Here is a 20,745-nt window from a genome sequence, read left to right as displayed (position 1 = left end):
CCTGACTGACCGCAGCAACCCCAATCCCACTTGCCTTGGTCCTGGGGTATCCTCTATCCTCACTGCTTCAGACCTCAAACAATATAGGCAGTGGCCACTGCTCTCGGTTGGCTGGCAGCTCTAAGGGTGGGATTTTGTCCCTTAAAGGGGCGGCATCCCCGACAGCAGGCATTTAATTGCCTGCCGACCGATGAATTCGGCTGGGCGTACAACGAAGGGCCGAGGTAGGGTCGTCCCACCTACTGACCCATCTCCTGGACCCCCGTCACTGATATAAAATTCAGCCTAATGTCTCTGTGAAGCGCCTTGGGACATTTTATTATGTTAAAGGTGCTATATAAACATAAGTTATTGTTGTTGTTGATGACTACAGCAGCACTCCTACTTCTTCCCCTGACTGAGATCGGCTAACTTAGCACAGCATGGGGATTCAACTTAGAGGCGTTCTGATCTGTATTGTTCAGTTATTCAATGGATAGATTTTCTGAAATATCAGGAGAGCTATTAATTTGTGCTTGATTAAATTTCAAACTTTCTATCTACAAAACTAATTCATGGCCCTCTTACCCATTTCCCAAGTAATTCTCCTCTTTCTTCAAAGACCTGGTGGAGGGAGAAAAGAGTACATTAGATTAAAAAATAATCTCGGTTTCTTGTGGCGATGTCTAAGGCAGACCTATCAAGAGTGTCCAAGTTTCTTTCTAGCATGGGATTAACTACATCTTCTACTCTGGACCATAAGTGGCCATCTTTCTTAAGAGGAAACCATCATTTATGGGCATGTGAGCACTGATTATCAAGAACTGTTGGAGAGCCAACCAAGACAGCCTGGTCAGCCAAATGAATACTAGTGATCAGTGTCAATAGAAGGAACTAAAATTGGAAGCAGTTTGTCCTCAATCAACCTAGCAGCAAGAGTGCATTAGGGAAGGTTCCTCAAAAACTGAGCATCAGTTAAAGCATCAATAAAGCTACATTGTCCCAGGTCTGCTTCCAATATCAAGAGATCCCTAGAGATCTTTTGTTTTAACTTTATATAAAACTACAGTAAAAATCATGTACAACAAATGGCAGCAAGGGAGTTGGTGAAATGCAGTGTTGTTTCTCAAATTCAACTCAAGTCATTGGTTATGCTTAGAAGGAAATTCAAGTTGAAAAGATGCAAGAAAAAAAAACCTTTTTTAGTTAAAAGGTCTGAATGGTGTCTCATGATTATCGAGTTAATTAGTATGGCCACGACATAAAAACGAACCAGAGTTCTCTCATACTAGTACATTCCAATCAACGAGACCTTGGCAGTGCCACTCCACTTCTCCACGACTGTTACATTTAAATGGTAATCCTGCTTCAAATTAACCATCATGATCTCCCCTCTGACTCCCAACTTCCATCTTGGCTCCACCTGCCTATATTTTACATGTGAAATCGATAGAATAATTTGTCTGATCACCTTGTATCTACCACCTATCATTGCTGGTCTTGACAATCCATCTATACAGAACACACATCAAAAAAGAGATTCAGATAGGGTACAGCCTGTATAACATGAATTAATAAAAAGCATTTTTCTTTGGTGAATTTAAATAACATTCCCTTGCCTTGTCATTGGTGGGCTGGTGGTTCAGGGGTGTCCATGTGCTCATCTTAGTCTGCATTTTAGGCCCATTCATGATCTTGGACGGTGCAAATGCCATTTTGAAATAAACAGTCAGTAGTTGTTCTCCCTCCTTGTGTTGAATCATTCCATTCAACTGGAATTTGAAAGGCAGAACAAAAATACATATCAATAGTGCCACCCATTCATCAAAGCTAATGAATCTGACCCAGCAACTGCATGTCTCTGAGTCTAACTTTTATACCAAACAATGTAATCGAACCCATCGAAAGATATAGGGTTTAGAAGAGTAGGATCATGCCTGAAAAACCTCGTAGGCGTTCTTGGTGCACACCAGCTCGCTGCATAGCCACAGCTCACTATTTTCCATCCAATATATCCTACAGTATGTGCCAGGAGCGCGACAGTGGAAAACTTCCCTATACTTTGATGATATTCCAGGTAATGTAGACAATGGATTTCCCTGCAACCCAGATTGCATAGACATTCAGAAGGCCTTTGACAAGTTTCTACATCAAAAGCTTCTTATTAAGAAAGAAAGCAATAGTTCTCCAGGGTGCAGTATGGGACTGCAGGTGAACTTGAGTACATTTTCTGCTGCTCTGTGCCATTGGCAAGTCTGCACTCATCACAGTGGTTTGTGAAATCCAGAGGGGTGTGTACTGGGAATGCATTGCCTGCTTTTTCATGGCTGGGTTTTTAATAGGCACACAATAGTTCCAATTAAGGGTGGAAGAATGATGTTAATTAAGTTAGCATGTTTCTACCCTGCATTTTCCTTGCACTGCTTCAGAGAAGCAATGCCACCGCTGAAGGCCTGTCTTCAACTCACTTCCTGGCCATTGACAGTCAATTTAGTAAAGCTGCGTTGAGCTGGTTTGGGAGTACAGTGCACTGAGACTTATTATGCATTTTGAATTGCTTTTATTACATTCTATTTGGTACATGTATTTTGTCATTTTTCCAGGTAATTTTTACAATTTAGTATTGTTTCAATTTATTCTATTTATCAACTCCTATTATTGGCTCTCAGTTCAAACACCCTATACTGGTAGGTTGGTTGTTCCTGTTCTTAGAGAGCTAGAGCTCAGGAAGGAGCTCCACAGAAATGTGCAAGTGGCATGTGTAGACTAAGCCTTGGTTTAACATATCTGAAAGAAAGCACCTCCAAGAATGTAGCATTCCCTCAAAACTGCATTATTAAATTACCAGCCAAGTTTATGAACTAAAGTCTCTGGACTGTGATCTGTGCCCTATGCTCCTACCCTTCCAAACCCTATATGTCAGAAGTGACAGTGCTCTCAATAAGCCAGACTGACACCTTTTACTGTTGCACTGATAAGTTTCTATTGGATAAGTGCGCTGTCTGGTAAAATAATACGGCAGGCTAATGCTTAGACAGGGGCAGTGAATTCTTCACTCAAAGAATAACAGCAGACAAACAGAGAAAAGCATATGACAGGACAGCACAGAAAGAGACCATTTGGCCCATTGTGTCTGCACCTGTTTTTTCAAACAGCAATTCAGTTAGTCTCAGTCCCCATTCTTTCCCCTATCCTTGCATTTTATCCTCCTTCAAGTAATTATCCAATGGCCTTTTGAAAGCTACTATTGAACCTATTTCCACCACCTTATCAGGTAGTGCATTCCAAATCTGAACCACTCATTGAGAAAAAAGGCTTTTCCTAATGTTGCTTCTGATTCTTTTGCCATTCACCTTGAATCTGCGCACTCCAGTTATCGAACCTTCAGTCACTGAAAACAGTTTCTCTATATTTACTCTATCTAAACCCCTCATGATTTTAAACACCTCTATCAAAATTCCTCTTAGCCCTGCTCCAAGGAGAACCCCAGCTTCTCCAGTCTATCCATATAACTGTAATCTCTCATCCCTGGAACCATTTTAGTAAATCCCTTCTGTACTCTCTCAGTCTTCACATTCTTCCTAAAGTATGGTGCTCAGAATTGGACATAATACTCAAGATGGGGCCTGTTATGCCAATGTACTTCGTTGAATGATCATTTTCTTTAATCCACTGACTGGAGATCTGAATTTATATTTTTTTTAAGACATTTTTACAAAGACCAGCTAAAAGGATGACTTTGCTGGCAGCTTAAGATGGCTATGCCTAATTTGCTACACTGTATCCTACACGGCAATGCTGTGAGGAGGCAGATGAAATGTCTGTTCATATCCCAGCAAGAACCAAGACCCAGAAAGTTTAAGGGAACTGCTTTTAGTTTGAAGAGGTAGATGACTTGTTCGGTTGGTCTCTTGGAGACAGTGATGCAGATGATTTCCTCCAACGGGGTTTCTGATTGTAGCCAGAGTATGCGAAGGTGGTTAGTCAAGACAGAAATACTGCTAACTGCTATGTTTGAATGGCTGAGTGACTGTCATATGACAAGCCCCTCCTCATCTGTGGTCTTAAGATTGTGTCTTTCTGCAGCAGATAGAGAAGCAACTGGACTCTGACGCGTGCAGACCCAGGTGGGGGTCTCTCTCTTTCTTTCTCCAGTCCAGCTAGAAAGCTTTCAATTCCTGCCTGTTGTCTGACCACCTTTGCATACTCTGGCTACAATCAGAAACCCCGTTGGAGGAAATCATCCACATCACTGTCTCCAAGAGACCCACCGAACAAGTCATCTACCTCTTCAAACTAAAAGCATCATGACCATCGAATTCAGCTAGAAGCCAGCCAAATCACCAAACGCCACAGACTGTATACCCCTTTTTTCTATGGACCTTAACACAACCAATGCACCTTTTCCCATTTTGTAACCCATTTGTGCGTGTGTAAACCTCCAAAGTGTATGTGTGTGTGAGTGAAAGGTGGGACTTTCTTTATTATTTCTATTAGTTCGGTTTAGGTACAATAAAGTTAACCTCTTTCTTTGTTAACTCAAGAAAACCTGTCTGATTGGATCCTGTTATAATCATAGCAAGTAAGTAATAAAACACCTACTGAATTGGACAGCACATCCGCTTTTATAAAGAATTAAACCTGTTGTGGTCAAACAAGGAGAGGGAAAAGAGGGAAGCCCTTCAACCCCTCCTCACTTGACCACAACAGAAATTTGGGGCCTCATGTCTGGAATCAAACCCAAAGACAAACAGGAAATTGGAACCAGGAAACCAAATTGATCCCTAGCAATAATTTAAAACCTCAATAAAGGTTTTCTGGTGGCTAGAGTACTAAATTGTCCACATTGGAGGCCAGTACCTTCCTAGAACAGAGTGAAGTAACTTGGACCAGGTTAAAAGCCCTATCAGCTGATGAGTTGAGGAATGTAGCTGGGCAGTTAGAGATTACTATCCGTCCATAAGCTAGGAAGCCTGAAGTCCTAAAACTTGTGGCCAACCAGTTTAAAATTGATACTGCAGAACCGGAGACCGGTACACAATCAGAAACAGACAAAGTAACATTAGCTAAGATACAGCTAGAACAGAGGAGACTAGAATTAGAATTCCAGGAAAGGGAGAAAGAAAGAGAGTTCCAGGAAAGGGAAAAAGAAATAGCTTTCCAGAAGGAGAAGAGGGAAAGGGAGTTAAGGCAGCTCGCACTAACTAGGGGAAGACCCAAAACAACCAGTGAAAGCACCGCGAGTGAGGGAGTTACCCCTAGCTCAGGACCGGGTGCTGAAAGTTCTCCCAGTTGATACCAAAGTTCAGTGAGGTGGATGTGGAAACATTTTTCATCTCTTTTGAAAAGCCTGCAAAACAGTTGAAGTGGCCAATAGAAAGTTAGATACTGTTATTGCAAAGGAAAGTAACAGGAAAAGCCCATGACGTTTATTCACTGTTGCCCGATGAGAGTTCATCAGACTATGAGATGACTAAAAATGCTATCCTGAGTGCATACAAGCTAGTACTTTTTAAAAATTCATTCATGGGATGTGATCGTCACTGGCTAGGCCAGCATTTATTGCCCATCCCTAATTGCCCTAACTGAGTGGCTTGCTAGGCCATTTCAGAGGGCATGTTAGAGTCAACCACATTGCTGTGGGTCTGGAGTCACATGTAGGCCAGACCAGGTAAGGACAGCAGATTTCCTTCCCTAAAGGACATTAGTGAACCAGATGGGTTTTTACAACAATCGACAATGGTTTCATGGCCATCATTAGATTAGCTTTAATTCCAGATTTATTAATTGAATTCAAATTCCACCTTCTGCTGTGGTGGGATTTGAACCCATGTCCCCAGAGCAATACCCTGGGTCTCTGGGTTACTAGTCCAGTGAAAATACCACTATGCCACCGCCTCCACCATCAGTCTGGAGGCGTATCGCCAAAAATTCCAAACCCTCCAAAAGCAGCCTGAACAAACTTACCTCGGGTTTGAAAGAGCTAAGCAACTCTCTTTCGACCGATGGATAAAGACAGTTAAGATAGAGCCCACCTATGAAAACCTCAGAGAAGTGATCCTCCTTGAGGAGCTCAAAAACTCGCTTCCCCTTTCCATAGAAATCATGTGGAGGAACAAAAGGTTCCAAGAGCCAGGCAGGAAGCAATCCTGACTGATGATTTTACACTTATTCACAAGCCCTTGTCCCAAGGGAAACCCTTCCCTAGTCACCTCCAAAGACCTGAAAAGGATAAAAGGTGGGAGGGTGATAGAAAGGATGAACAGCTATGAGCAAGAAGGGAGAGCTGGAAACACAGGGGGCCCTCCTCAGCCCAAAAAGGAAGGTGCTGAGAACAGCAGTGATGCCCAGAAGCCAGTATGTTTCCATTCTAAAGAGGCAGGTCACATTCGAGCTTACTGTTGGAAGTTACGAGGAAAACCTATAGGTTTAGTCAGGGTACACCTGACCAGTGCAGGAAAAGGGGCCCTGATGGAAAGCATCGCGGACAAGTTTGTGGCTTTAACTGCAGCAGTAAAACCCAGTAAAACTACCACTGAGAGTGTGGAAAAGCTTAACAAAATTCCTGAGAGTTACCAGGATTTTGTGTCCAGAGGAAAAGTGACCCCATACCCCTCAAGAGAGGCGAGTAAGCCCATAGTCATCCTCAGGGATACAGGAGCCACCCAACCCCTTCTGCTGGGAAAAGGCATGACCTTTCCCCTAGAAGTGTATTGAATGCTAGAGTGCTAGTAAATGGTATCGGAGGAAAGTACATGCCCATACCTTTAGTACCAGGTGCACCTGGAGTGTGACCTTGTTTCAGGACCGGTAACCGTGGAGATTGTCCCTAGTTTGCCTGTGGACAGGGCCGACCTGCTCCTGGGTAATGATCTAGTGGGAGCAAAGGGTGGCTTCCCCAGTGGTTTTACAAGGAGTGAGAGAGGACAGGGAGACACAGCAGTTACTGGAAAAGGTCCACGGCATTTTCCCTGACTGTGTGATGACCCGGTCCCTGACCAAACAAGCTCCATCAGAGCAGGCTGAAATGGCACTTCAGGCAGATGACCCAACTGTATGGCTATCTGAAACCTTCTTTGGGAGGTTACAGGACCCAAAGGATGGGTTAAACAGGTCTTCCTCGGTCAAGGCTCAGCATGCCGACCCAGGGTTAAAAATGTTAGCACAGACTGCACAAACTGAAGATGAAGCAGAGGGAGTTCCAGAGTGGTACTGTTTAAAGGATGAGGTGCTGATGAGGAAGTGGAGACCTCCTTGCAGACATGCAGAACAAGAGTGGACAGTGTTCACCGGGTAGTGGTGCTGTCGAGGTACCATAGGGAAATACTGAGAATAGCCCACGAGATTCCAATGGCTGAATGTGTCAGTGTCAGAAAAACCCAAGCCCACATCATTTTCACTGCCATAACTCCACAAGGATGTGGTGGAGTTCGGTAAGACTTTCCACACATGCCAGGCTGTGAGGAAGCCTCAAACTGTAATAAAACCTGCACCCCTAATTCCCATACCGTTTTTTGGGAAACAATTCAGCAGAGTGCTGGTGGATTATGTGGAGTCCCTGCTGAAAACAAAAGGGAGCTACCAGTATCTTCTCACCATTATGGATGTAGCTACTTGATTTCCAGAGGCTATCCCTTTAGAACTATCTCTGCCAAGGTAGTGGCGTAGAGGCTAACCCAATTCTACACCCGATATGGGTTGCCTGCTGAGATTCAATTGGATCAGGGCACAAATGTTACATCCAGTATTTTTAAAAAGGTCATGGGTAATCTGGGCATAACCCAGCTAAAGTCCTCAGCCTACAACTCACAGTCACAAGGGGCTTTGGAGCAGTACCACCCTAAAGACACTAATTAGGGCATACTGCAATGGGTACCCTCATGACTGGGACAAAGGGCTAGGATTTCTTCTGTTTGTTACCAGGGAATCACAATGAGTCCACTGGCTTTAGTCTCTTTGAAATAGCTTATGGACATGAGGTGAGAGGTCCTCTAAAACTAATCAAGGAGAGATTTTTGGAACACAGAGCAGAATCTTCCCTGTTAGACTACATCTCCATGTTTTCAGAACGGCTCATGAGAGCCTGTGTGGTGGCTCAGGAACACCTAAAAACTTCTCAGACAGCTATGAAAAGGCAAGTGGATAAACGTGCTAAGGCCAGAACATTTCAGCCTGGAGACCATGTGTAGTGCTTTTACCAAAACAGGGAGAACCATTGAAAGCCTGGTTCATCGTCCCATACTGAGTAGTAAAGAGAATTAGCCAGGTGAATTACATAATTGACACCCCAGATCGTAGGAAAAATCAAAGGCTGTGCCACATCAATATGTTAAAATGGTATCACAGCCAGGAAGGGGACAAACAAGCACAAGTCTGACAGGCAGTCAGGAAAGAGGGGGGCGAAAGGGACAGTGAGGATAAGTTCGAGGGAGGCCTGGAGGATTCCCAAATCAAACCCCCTACCGTCTGGTTAGCTAACACTGAAATGTTAGGGAAATTAGACACCGTACTCTCCTATTTAAATGCAGAACTAACAAGGCCGCCCACAGAGTTCAAAGTGATCTGCAGGGACAAACCAGGGTGCACAGCCCTCACCCTACATGATGTGGATGTAGGTTCAGGAGGAAATTCAGACTGAAAACCTAGAAATTAAAGATTTAAATTCTGAAAGGAGATAGAGAAAAGCTCAATTGCCAAAGGAAAACCCGAAGCCCAAAGAGGGTTTTTGTGGCAGATTTGGAGGGTGGTGATGGTGGTGGTGACTGCAAGTCAGGTATCCTAACTGAGAAGGAATTGTGGGCCAGGCTGGATGAGCTGGAACAACTGGAAGAGATGCAGAACGAAACTGATAGGGCGTCTCAAGCGGCAAGGAATAAAATCCAGCCCTGAGTTAAAGTACAAAATGACTATGAAGCACTTCAAGGCAGGCTTAAAACTTTGCCTAATAAAGTGTCTTATGATGTTATGGTGTCATTTGACCCACTTGCATTTATGCCAGGACAACTAATCCACACAAATGAAGTCAACGTTTTAATAAGTGACAATTGGTTTGCAAACATAGAAACATAGAAAATAGGAGCTGGAGTAGGCCATTTGGCCCTTTGGGCCTGCTCTGCCATTCAAAAAAAGATCATGGCTGATTGTCTAATTCAGTACCCTGTTCCCGCTTTCTCCCCATATCCCTTGATCCCTTTGGCATTAAGAAATATATCTATCTCCTTCTTGAATATATTTAATGACTTGGCCTCCACTGCCTTCTGCGGTAGAGAATTCCACAGGTTCACCACCCTCTGAGTGAAGAAATTTCTCCTCATCTCAGTTCTATATAACATACCTTGTATCCTGAGATTGTGACCCCTAGTTCTCAACTCCCCAGCCATTGGGAACATCCTCCCTGCATCTAGCCTGTCTTGTCCTGTTAGAATTTTATAGGTTTCTGTGAGATCCCCTCTCATTCTTCTAAACTCTAGTGAATATAGGCCTAGTCGACCTAATCTCTCCTCATACGTCAATCCTGCCATCCCAGGAATCAGCCTAGTAAATCTTTTTTGCATTTCCTCCAAGGCAAGAACATCCTTCCTAAGATAAGGAGACCAAAACCGCACACAATACTCCAGATATGGTCTCACCAAGGCCCTGTATAACTGTAGTAAGATATTCTTGCTCCTGTACTCAAATCCTCTTGCAATGAAGGCCAACATACCATTCGCCTTCCTAATTGCTTGCTGCACCTGAATGCTTGCTTTCAGTGACTGGTGTACTAGGACACCCAGGTCTCGCTGCACCTCCCCCTTTCCCAATCTATCACCATTCAGATAATAATCTGCCTTTCTATTTTTACAACCAAAGTGGATAACCTCACATTTATCCACTGTTATACTGCATCTGCCATGCATTTGCCCACTGACCCAACTTGTCTAAATCACATTGGAGCCTCTATGCATCCTCCTCACAGCTCACATTCCACCCCCCCCCCCCCCCCCAACTCCCCACCTCCACCCCCCAGCTTTGTGTCGTCTGCAAACTTGGAAATGTTACATTTAGTTCCCTCACTCGTCATTAATATATATTGTATATTGTGAATAGCTGGGGCCCAAGCACTGATCCCTGTGGTACCCCACCAGTCACTGCCTGCCACCTGGAAAAAGACCCATTTATTCCTACTCTCTGTTTCCTGTCTGTCAACCAATTCTCAATCCATGACAGTATATTACCCCCAATCCCATGTGCTTTAATATTGCACACTAATCTCTTATGTGGGACCTTATCAAAAGCTTTCTGAAAATCCAAATACACCACATCCACTAGTTCTCCCTTATCTATTCTACTAGTTACATCCTCAAAAAACTCCAGTAGATTTGTTAAGCATGACTTCCTTTTCGTAAACCTATGCCGACTTTGCCCAATCCCGTTTATACTTTCTAGGTGTTCTGCTATCACATCATTTATAATGGACTCTAGCATTTTCCCCACTACTGATATAAGGCCAACTGTTCTGTAGTTCCCTATTTTTTCTCGCCCTCCTTTTTTAAAGTGCTCTGCAAAGCAAACTGTTGGTCTGGTGGAACACAGGAAAAATGATGTGCAAAAAGCACTGGATAATCTTCACAAAGTTATGAACAACTCTGAATCCAGGGTTGAGTTCACTGATATAGAGAAACTGGAAAAGGAAGGTATTGTAGAAATACACAAGGAAATACAGTGTATGCTGGAGCACAAGCTGATTGAGCCCAGTCAAAGCAGTTAGAGTTTCCCAGTTATGCTTGTGCACAATCCCGGCTAAAAAATACTAAACTAGAGCATGGCTATGACAGTGAGACTGATGAGTGTGTGTGTACAGTTTCTTTTTAATTTGTGACCTCAAAATAAAATGTTCCTGGTGTCACATTTAATTTTGTGTGTTGGCAAGGTGTTACGCCAATGTACTTTGTTGAATGATCATTTTCTTTAATCCACTGGCTGGAGATCTGAATTTATATATTTTTTCAAAGACATTTTTAAAAGACCAGCTAAAAGGATGACTTTGCTGGCAGCTTAAGATGGCTACCTAATTTGCTACACTGTATCCTGAAAGCAATGCTGTGAGGAGGAAGATGAAATGTCTGCTCATATCCCAGCAAGAAACAAGACCCAGGAAATTTAAGGAACTACTTGTTCTTTTTCTTTTTAGCAAGACAGAAATACTACTAACTGCAATGTTTGAATAACTCAGTGACTGTCATGTGATAAGCCCCTCCCCATCTGTGTTTTTAAGATTGTGTCTTTCTGCAGCAGAGAGAGGAGAAGCAACTGGACTCTGACATGTGCGGACCCAAGTGGGAGTCGCTCTGTCTCTCCATTCCAGCTTGAAAGCTTTCAAATCCTGCCTTTTGACTGACTACCTTTGCATACTTTGGCTACAATCAGAAACCCTGGTGGAGGAAATCATCTGCATCTCCAAGACAAGAGACCCACCCAACCAATCATCTACCTCTTCAAACCAAAAACATCAGGACCACCGAATTCAGCTAGAAGCCAGCTGAACCAGCAGCACAGTGGTTAGCCCTGCAGCCTCACAGCTCCAGCGACCTGGGTTCAATTCTGGGTACTGCCTGTGTGGAGTTTGCAAGTTCTCCCTGTGTCTGCGTGGGTTTTCTCCGGGTGCTCCGGTTTCCTCCCACAAGCCAAAAGACTTGCAGGTTGGTAGGTAAATTGACCATTATAAATTGCCCCTAGTATAGGTAGTTGGTGGGGAAATATAGGGAGAGGTGGGGATGTGGTAGGAATATGGGATTAGTGTAGGATTAGTATAAATGGGTGGTTGATGGTCGGCACAGACTCGGTAGGCTGAAGGGCCTGTTTCAGTGCTGTATCTCTAAACTAAACTAAAATCACCAAATGCGACAGAGTGTGTACCCTTTTTTTCCTCTAACTCAACCAATCTACTTTTCCCCACTCTGTAACCTATTTGTGTGTGTGTATGTGTGTGTGTAAACCTTCAGGGTGTGTGCGTGAGTGGAAGTTGGTGCATTGTTTATTATTTTTATTAGTTCTGTTTAGGTACAGTTAAGTTAACCTCGTTCTTTGTTAACTCAAGAAAACCTGTCCAATTGGATCTTGTTGTGATCATAGCAAGTAAGTAATCAAACACCTACTGAATTGGCCAGTACATCCACTTCAATAAAGAATTAAATCTGTTGTGGTCAAACAAGGAGAGGGAAATGAGGGAAGCCCTTCAACCCCTCCTCACTTGACCATAACAAGGCCAAACTAGTGTTTTATATGAATGTAGCATAACTTCCTGGTTTATGTACTCTATGCCTCTATTTGTAAAGCCCAGCATCCCATATGCTTTAATAACTGTTTTGTTAGCCTGTCCTGCCACCTTCAAAGTTTTGGGCACAAGAACCCCTCGGTCTCTCTTCTTGCACCCCATTTAAAATTGTTTAATTTCGCTTGTATTTTCTGTCCTCATTCCTCCTACCAAAAAGTATCACCTCACATTTTTCTGCAGTGACTTTCATCTGCCATGTGTCCACCCATTCTGTCAGCCTCTCCATGTCCTCTCGAAGTCTATTACTATCTTCCTCACCGTTTACTACACTTCCAAGTTTCATGCCATCTGCAAATTTCGAAACTGCAGGATACTGACAGAGTGACTGCGGCAACAAGAGCAAGGATATTGCAGGTGCTGGATATCTGGAACAAAAGCAGGAAATCCTGGAAACACTCAGCAGGGTAGGTAACATCTTTGGAGAGAAGATCGGTTGAGCCACCTTACAGCAGAGGAGTGACTTCGAGGCCGTTTACAGGCCAGCTGGTGATGACTGATCTCAATCCCACGCAGGAGACAGTGTGATTTACCGTGAAACGGCCACCAGGCTGAAACCCAGGGAGAAGGGACAATGCAATCATTGAACCGCCAGAGTATCTGGGGCCGGCTGGGTGCTGAAAGGCATCGTACAATGAAGGAAGGGCCTGAGGGAGATATATGGGGTACACCCCTCTCCTCCTGCCATTACTGGTTTGGGGTCGCAGCGACAGGCTTATACTTGGAGATCTCGGCACGAATACTAGTTGCACTCAGTTGCGGATGTGTTGGGCCGCGGCTTACTTCACGCCACGGTTTTCCAATCGTTTTCTCACCTCCCCTCATTCAAACGGCAACGACCGTCATCCTTGCCTCCGGTTTGGCCTCACTCGGTTTCCACGGCAACAGCCTCACCAACCATCCCCGCCCCTCCCCCGTGGTTGGCCGGGGGACCAATAGAGTCTCTACTCCAGTGTCATGGGACCAGAGGTGGCTGAACGCGTTTCCCTGACAACGAGCATCACCGCTTACCATTCGCCGCATTCTTTCAACCAATCAGGCCTCGTGTCGGAGGCGTGGTGGTGGTTTTGACGGTGGTGCGGACGAGTGGTCGAGTTGTGGCTTTTGAACGGTGAGATGTGAAACGGTGGTGGTTGTGGGCTGTTGGAATGGCGAGGCGGGTGGGGAAGGAGAGAGACGCAGCAGGAGTTAAGTTTTACCGGAGCGACAGACGCTCAGGTGCACCCAGAGTCGTTAATGGTTGGACAGCGCGGCGGTTCCATCACCGGTTCTCTCCCGTCCCCGGTGGCCTTCCACACCCCCCCCCCCGACTCTTCTGCTGAAAGATTCCCAGCGCCGGATTTTCACTGTGCATCTGTATTTTGAGCCGCGAATGGCCGGGGTTGCCTGCTGTGCTGCCTTTTAATCCCGCAGTTAATTTATTTGTTTGCGTTTATTCTCTCTGGCAGTGTTTGGGGTGGGCGACATTTTAATGTCATTTTAATACAAAGCGTCGTCTGACTTTCATTCGTTGTTTGTACCCTCCAAACAAGATGTGTTTTTTCTTTCAATATTTTGCAAGGCGATCTTTTGAGATTTTTTGCAATTTCATTCCCCTTCGTTAAAACATGATTGCTTTTGTATATTTTAACTTATTTTGTTTTATTTAGTAACAATGTTGGAAATGTGACAGCAGGTGTAACCATACCTGTAGCTCTGTAACTGTCAAAATAATATATCTGTCCTATCAATCCTTTTTTATTTGATAAAAAATATTTGGGCAGATGCCTATGGGGTGAGGAAATGTGAGATATGTAAATGCAATGAATGGCAATGGATCAGTACCAGAAGATATGGACAGTAGTATTTGTGAGTAATAGTAGCTGAGCCCCTTTTCAATGTTTGGAATGAGGTAAAGCAATTTTAAAAATGTCTAGTGCAATGCTTAGCTAAATGGCCAGTGGTGATATTCAAAAGCACATCTTCTCCTTGCCTTGAGAGACTGGGTAAGCGCCTAGAGGTGGTCAGTGGTTTGTGAAGCAGCGCCTGGAGTGGCTATAAAGGCCAATTCTAGAGTGACAGACTCTTCCGCAGGCACTGCAGATAAAGGCTTGATACACTCGGACTTTTGTGTTCCGTGTAAGTGCGCCATTTTCCCACAGCCTCTTGGCCAGTCTGGACGTAGCAGCAGATGCCTTTCCCATGTGCTTGTTGATTTCTGCATCGAAAGACAGGTTACTGATGATCATTGAACCTAGGTAGGTGAACTCTTGAACCATTTCCAGAGCATGGTCGCTGATTATAGATGGATGGAGATTTCTGATGTCCTGTCCCATGATCATTTTCTTGAGGCTGATGGTTAGGCCAAATTCGTTGCAGTCGATGAGTCTCTGCAGACACTCTTCTGTGTGGGATGCAGCATCGTCAGCAAAGAGGAGTTCCCTGATGAGGCCCTTCTGTACTTTGGTCTTCGCTCTAAGATGGGAAAGGTTGAACAATCTGCCATCTGATCTTGTGTGGAGGAAAATTCCTTCTTCTGATGACTTGAACACATGTGAGAGCAGCAGGGAGAAGAAGATCCCAAACAGTGTAGGTGCGAGAACACAGCCCTGTTTCACGCCACTCAATAGGAAAGGGGTCTGATGAGGCACCGCTATGCTGAATTGTGCCTTTCATATCCTCATGGAATGAGGTGTTGATACTTAGTAGCTTTGGTGGACATCCGATCTTTGCTAGTAGTCTGAAGAGACCACGTCTGCTGACGAGGTCAAAAGCTTGTGAGATCTATGAAAGCAACGTAGAGGGGCATCTGTTGTTCGCGACATTTCTCCTGTAGCTGGCGAAGGGAGAACAGCATGTCAATGGTGGATCTCTCTGCTCGAAAGCTGCACTGTGCCTCAGGGTAGATATTCTCAGCCAGCTTCTGAAGTCTATTTAAAACGACTTGAGCGAAGACTTTCCCCACTATTCTGAGCAGGGAGATTCCACGGTAGTTGTTGCAGTCACCGCGGTCACCCTTGTTCTTGTAGAGGGTGATGATATTGGCATCGCACATGTCCTGTGGTACTGCTCCCTCATCCCAACACAGGCAAAGCAGTTCATGGAGTGCTGAGAGTATAGCAGACTTGACACTCTTGATTATTTCAGGGGTAATGCCGTCCTTTCCAGGGGCTTTTCTGCTGGCTAGAGAATCAGTGGCATCACTGATTTCTGATTTTATTGGCTGTTCATCCAGCTCATCCATGCATAGGTGATGCTAAAGCTGGTCAGATCCTGCATAAAATAATCTTTTCTGATCATGTCAAAAAAAGTATGTGTGTTGATAAGGTTGACAAAATGAGCAGCAGGACTTATCCCAGGTACAAAAGGTGACTTGTGATTTTCACAAAGAAATTCGTATATTTCACAGTAAGATCCCCAAAATACTTAAAATTCAATATCCTGTGCAATAATTAAAGGAATTTGACTTATTCAGTAGCTATAAAACAGTGGCCCTATCTGCAAGGAAAGATTAGAGAAGCTTAACTTTTACAGGTTCGAAGGAAGGATCTTCCATTGGAACTTGAAATACATATAATAAATGTTATATATAGTTAACCCAGATTATGCCAAGAATGTGGGACAAGACAATATAAATGAAAACCAACGAAGAACCAACTTTTTGGAACAGATGTCAGCGAAAACTTTTTTACACGAAAAAGTGATAAATGTTTGAAATAAGTAAATAGAAGCAAAAGCGTTTGGACTATACACAATACATTTAAATGCCGTGATAACTGTTACGTGGGATTGGACCAGATTTCATTAAAAATTGGAAACAAAACTTTTTTGATGAACTAAGAGAAGGGAATGCGGTGGATGTTATTTGTATATATTTAAAGAAGGCATTTGATAAGGTAGTTGGGTGACCAAATTGGGCTCATGGAATAGGAGAGTCAGTGTCAAATTGGATTTAAAAAAAAAAATTGGCTTAAAGACAGAAGTTGTAAGTAAATGGCTGTTTTTTGGACCAGGGGATGGTAGACAATGGTGTTCCCCCAAGGATCAGCGCTGGGACCACTGCTTTTTTTGCTTCATAAATGACTTGGATCTTAGAATGCAGAGTAAAATCTCAAAATTTGCTGATGACACCAAACTTGGAGGTATGGCAAACAGTGAGGATGACATGAACCGCCTGCAGCAAGGCATAGATAGGCTAGCAGAATAGGCAGAGAGGTGTCAGATGGAATTTAATACTGACAAGTGCGAGGTGATGCATTTTGGCAGATGTAAGAGGGAGAGGCGATATATACTTAATGGCACAGTTCTAAAGAGTGTGTAGGAACAGAGGCAGCTGGGGGTGCATGTGCATCAATCTTTGAAGGTGGCAGGACATATTGAGAGTGGTGAGTAAAGCATATGGGGTCTTGGGCTTCATAAATAGAGGCATTGAGTACAAAAGCAGGGAAGTTATGCTGAACCTTTATAATGCTATGGTCAGGCCCCACTTGGAGTGTTGCATCCAGTTCTGGTCATGACTCTTTACGAAGGATGGTGAGAATCCTTGAGAAGGTGCAGAGGAGATTTGCCAGAATGTTTCCAGGGATGGGGGATTTTAGTTCGAAGGTTAGATTGGAAAAACTGGGGTTCTCCTTGGAACAAAGGAGATTGAGGGGAAATTTGATAGAGGTGTATGACAGGCTTAGATAAGTTAAACAAGGAAAAACTGTTCCCATTAACAAATGGTACAAGAACTGGGGATACAAATGGAAGGTTTTGGTCAAGAGATGCAGGGGGAATATGAGGAAGCACTTTCTTACGCAGTGGGTGGTAATGACCTGGAACTCTCTGCCCACAAGGGTGGTGGAAGCTGAGACAATGAATGACTTTAAAAGGAAATAAACTCGCAGGGCTACAGGGATTGAGCAGGGGAGTGGGACTGACTGGATTGCTCCATGGAGAGCCAGAATTGAAGGGCAGAATGGCTGCCTCCTGTGCTGTAAATGACTGCTCAGTTTTTAAAAAAAAACTTCTTGAAATGATCTGGGTGAGATAGCAGAAGTAAAAATATTGGGAACATTCGAAATGTAGTTGGATGCCACAGTGGGAGAGTAAGGGTATTGGATGGATGTGCTCCCATGGGCTTAATAGCCCATTCTACTTCCTTTCACTTACCTCCTTGTGTACTAGAGGAGTGAGCTTCAATGGGGAACTTTATATTTATCTTTAAATTTGCTTCTCACAAGATAGCTACAGCCAAGAGAGATTGTTCAGCCCATTTAAACTGGTCCTTCAAGAGGACAACTAGGTCCACTTCATGGTAGCCAGCTGTTGTTTAAATGATTTCAGGTTACAATATATAAAAGTACATAAGTTTCTAATGCTTTTCTCATAGGAATAGGCCATTTAGCCCCTTGAACCTGTTCTGCCATTCAGTGAGTTCACGGCTGATCTGTGACCTAACTCCATATACCTGCCATTGCCCCATATCGCTTAATAACTTGGTTTAACAAAACTCTTCATCACGGATTTAAAATTAACAGTTGATCTAGCATCAACTGCTGTTTATAGAAGAGAGTTCGAAACTTCTACCACTCTTTGCATTGCGACCGAGGCAGGAGGAGTGCACTGTCATTTTAGTTCTACTTCTCCACTGGTCACAGCGTATATTTAAATGTTTACCCAGTTACTGATAACAGTCAATCATAGACTCTATTTCTATCCCAGAATAAAAGACACCAACCAACTTTCTTTAATAAACAACAAAATTATCAGTTTATTATAAAACAAGACATAACCAGTAACGAAGCAAAGCATTAACACAGATTGAAATATGAAAGTTCCCTTTTACCTTAGCCCCTCACGCGCACACATACATACCGGTTAACTGGAAAAAAGAGATTTTCTTTTAGAGCCCTGTTACAAAAAAAAAAGACAACAATGAATACTTTGGCCAAATACTTGCTAATTCTTGAAGAAAAAAGAGAAGATATGGAAAGATGCCAGTTGTCTTTTTTTTGGTTTGGTGTCCCAAATTCGCATAGATAGTTGTCACTGGGATCTTTCTCTGGAGCAATTCAGGCAGGCGACGCCGAGGATTTGGGCGGGTTTTTCCAGCATCTGGGGGGAAATGTGGGGGTTTCAGGCAGGCCTTTCAGGAGAAAGGCATTATCAATTTCTCTCTTTCTTTCACTCGCTTCTCAGAGATGGAAAAACTGGCAGGCTTTTCAAAGAGATGGGAATGACTGAGTTGGGGTTTTGTCCTTCAAGTTGATTTTTAAAACTCCAACTGACTGTCCAAAGCGAAATCGAAAACAATGTCAAGTCAAGCCTGCTGACCCCTATAAATCTTGACCTGTCACTTCTCTGTAAACATCTTCTCCAAGGCAAAAAGCCCCTGTGGGGTATTTATCTGAAGACAGGTGACTTCCAGTACTTGTTTGCAAACAAGTCCAAAAGACCTTTTTTAAAAAAAAAATTCCAGCATCTGTGGAATTTTTTTTGCAGTTTTAAAACACAAGTCCTCAAAATTTAACAAAAAAAATGAAAATACTTTCGTAACAACATACAGAAGTGTTTCCTAACTTCACTCCTAAAAGGACTTCTCATGTTGAAATCCTCCTTTTGCCCTCCCCATCGGTGCCAGATCGCTTGGGTTCTGTGAGCTAAGAAGAAACCCATGATAGGATGCGTATCAGTCAATAGATGTTAGATACCAATCCCCTTTCTTTGAACTTCCCATATCTGGCAGTGCTGAGCAGGGAGAGCAAAGATAATATAGCCAGCTTGCCAGTCTTCAGAATAAAATGTATGATGAAATCAAGAACCTTTGCAGTGCTTCTGGAGATTCTTGGTTACCTTCCATTACTGAGAGCAACCAGAGCATCTTTGTGATTTCTGCTTTAGCTGCCTATTGAACATCCCCAAATCAGATTCAAAACATAACTGGACACATTGCATTAGAGGTAGTTCAGAAGAAGGTTCATTCAACTCATTCCTGGGATGAAGGACTTGCCTTCTGAAGAAAGGTTGAACAGGTTGGGCCTTAACCCATTAGAGTTTAGAAGAATGAGAGGTAATCTTATTAAAACATCTAAGATCCTGAGGGGACTTGGTAGGGTGGATACCGGGAAGATGTTTCCTCTTGTGGGGTAGATTCGAACTAGGGGACAGTTTAAAAATGAGATCTCCCTCTCATCACGGAGATGAGAAATTTTTTCTCTGAGGGTCGTAAGACTGTGGAATTCTCTTCCCCAGAAAGCAGTGGAGGCTGGGTCATTGAATTTTTTGAAGGCTGAGTTAGATTGATTTTGATAGACAAGGGAGTCGAGGGTTATGCGGGAGGCAGATAGGAAAGTAGAGTTGAGACTACAATCAAATCAGCCATGATCTTATTAAATGGCAGAGCAAGCTCAAAGGGCCGAATGGCCTACTCCTGTTCCTATGTTCCTAAAACTTCCCAGTCTACAGTTCAGCTGTGCCTTCATTTCCAATATCAACACCAACTTCAATTGCACCAGTGTTTTTTTTTTGTTTGCTGAATTAGCAGTTGTTATAGGATCTGAGCGAGTTTGCAATCAATACTGAAGTGCAAGCAGTTTTGTGCTGAGAGTTCCGTTACGACAGTCATCAAGATGAACCCTACACTCATGCATGTGCAACATTTTGAGTCATCAGACTTCCCTCTCAGGAGTTTAGATTGGATTCAAGTTTGGGTTCAGTGTGCCACTACTAATAAATATTTTATGGGATGGTATTCCTGTTCTTCTGAATGCTGCCTTTTGGCAACTTTATCCCTAAGCTTGGGGCTCAACCTCCATGTGTCTGTGGGTATGGTAGCCCACTGGTTATGGCATGAGCAATTCAAAGATTAAGAGCCAGAGTCTCACCATGGCAATTTGTGAAACTGAATTCAATAAAGGAAAAAGTGACTGAAAGCTGCCACCCTTACACAATCTGATCTACATGTGACTCCATTCTCACATAGTTGACTCCTCAGGGCGACTTGTGATGAGCAATAAATGCTGCTTTCCCAGCGTCACCCACAACCCAAGAGTAAATACTGCTGAAGATAACCAATTTTCTCATTCCATTACCATTTTTTTTTATTCTACAACTTGCTTTATCTGTTTGTTGGACATCAAGTCATGAATGAAGTGGAACTTTCTACAGCTTAATATTCAAAGTATCAAAATCATTCTTTTTGGCTGCTATTACAAAATTTGCACCTTTTAAACTTTCCTGAAATTGTATCCTCAGGCTGAACTCAGTTTGCATTCTTGGTATCCTCCTCAGCTCTCTTCTAAGCTTCAAACCCAGTTGATTCTGTCAGAAGGACTGCCTGCTACCATGTCTAAATATTACCTGTTTCTATCCCAACCACCATTGAAAGTTTTATTCGTGCCTTTGTTACCTCAAGGTTTGATCCAATTATCCACCACCCAAGCTCCACCCTACATGAACTTTAATTCATTAAGAATTTCACCAGCTGCGCCTGA

General features: G+C 43.4%; 2 protein-coding genes across 7 annotated transcripts in view; one reads left to right on the top strand and one right to left on the bottom strand.

Moving 5' to 3' along the window:
- The window catches only part of fbxo16 (F-box protein 16), a 61,538-nt gene extending 48,335 nt beyond the window's left edge, over window positions 1-13,203 (bottom strand). The window contains exons 1-3 of one of the 3 annotated variants that reach the window (XM_068017245.1): window positions 13,105-13,203; window positions 1,599-1,751; window positions 568-603 (exon numbers count right to left, since the gene is read on the bottom strand). In XM_068017245.1, the coding sequence (XP_067873346.1) occupies window positions 568-603; window positions 1,599-1,742 (180 nt within the window). In that variant the 5' untranslated portion in view covers window positions 1,743-1,751; window positions 13,105-13,203. Of the gene's footprint in view, window positions 1-567; window positions 604-1,598; window positions 1,752-13,072 lie in introns of those variants that run through there. The other 2 variants (XM_068017237.1, XM_068017255.1) reach the window with 2 other exon arrangements.
- A 147-nt stretch (window positions 13,204-13,350) lies between these two features.
- LOC137355646 (frizzled-3) overlaps window positions 13,351-20,745 on the top strand; it is a 118,918-nt gene continuing 111,523 nt past the window's right edge. For all 4 annotated transcript variants that reach the window (XM_068021024.1, XM_068021029.1, XM_068021057.1 and 1 more), the window contains exon 1: window positions 13,351-13,400. The gene's annotated coding sequence lies outside the window, so the exon portion shown is untranslated. The remainder of the gene's footprint in view (window positions 13,401-20,745) is intronic.

This window comes from Heterodontus francisci, chromosome 3, assembly GCF_036365525.1.
Source record: "Heterodontus francisci isolate sHetFra1 chromosome 3, sHetFra1.hap1, whole genome shotgun sequence".
Taxonomy (NCBI): domain Eukaryota; kingdom Metazoa; phylum Chordata; class Chondrichthyes; order Heterodontiformes; family Heterodontidae; genus Heterodontus; species Heterodontus francisci.
This window is presented reverse-complemented; position numbering and strand designations above follow the sequence as displayed.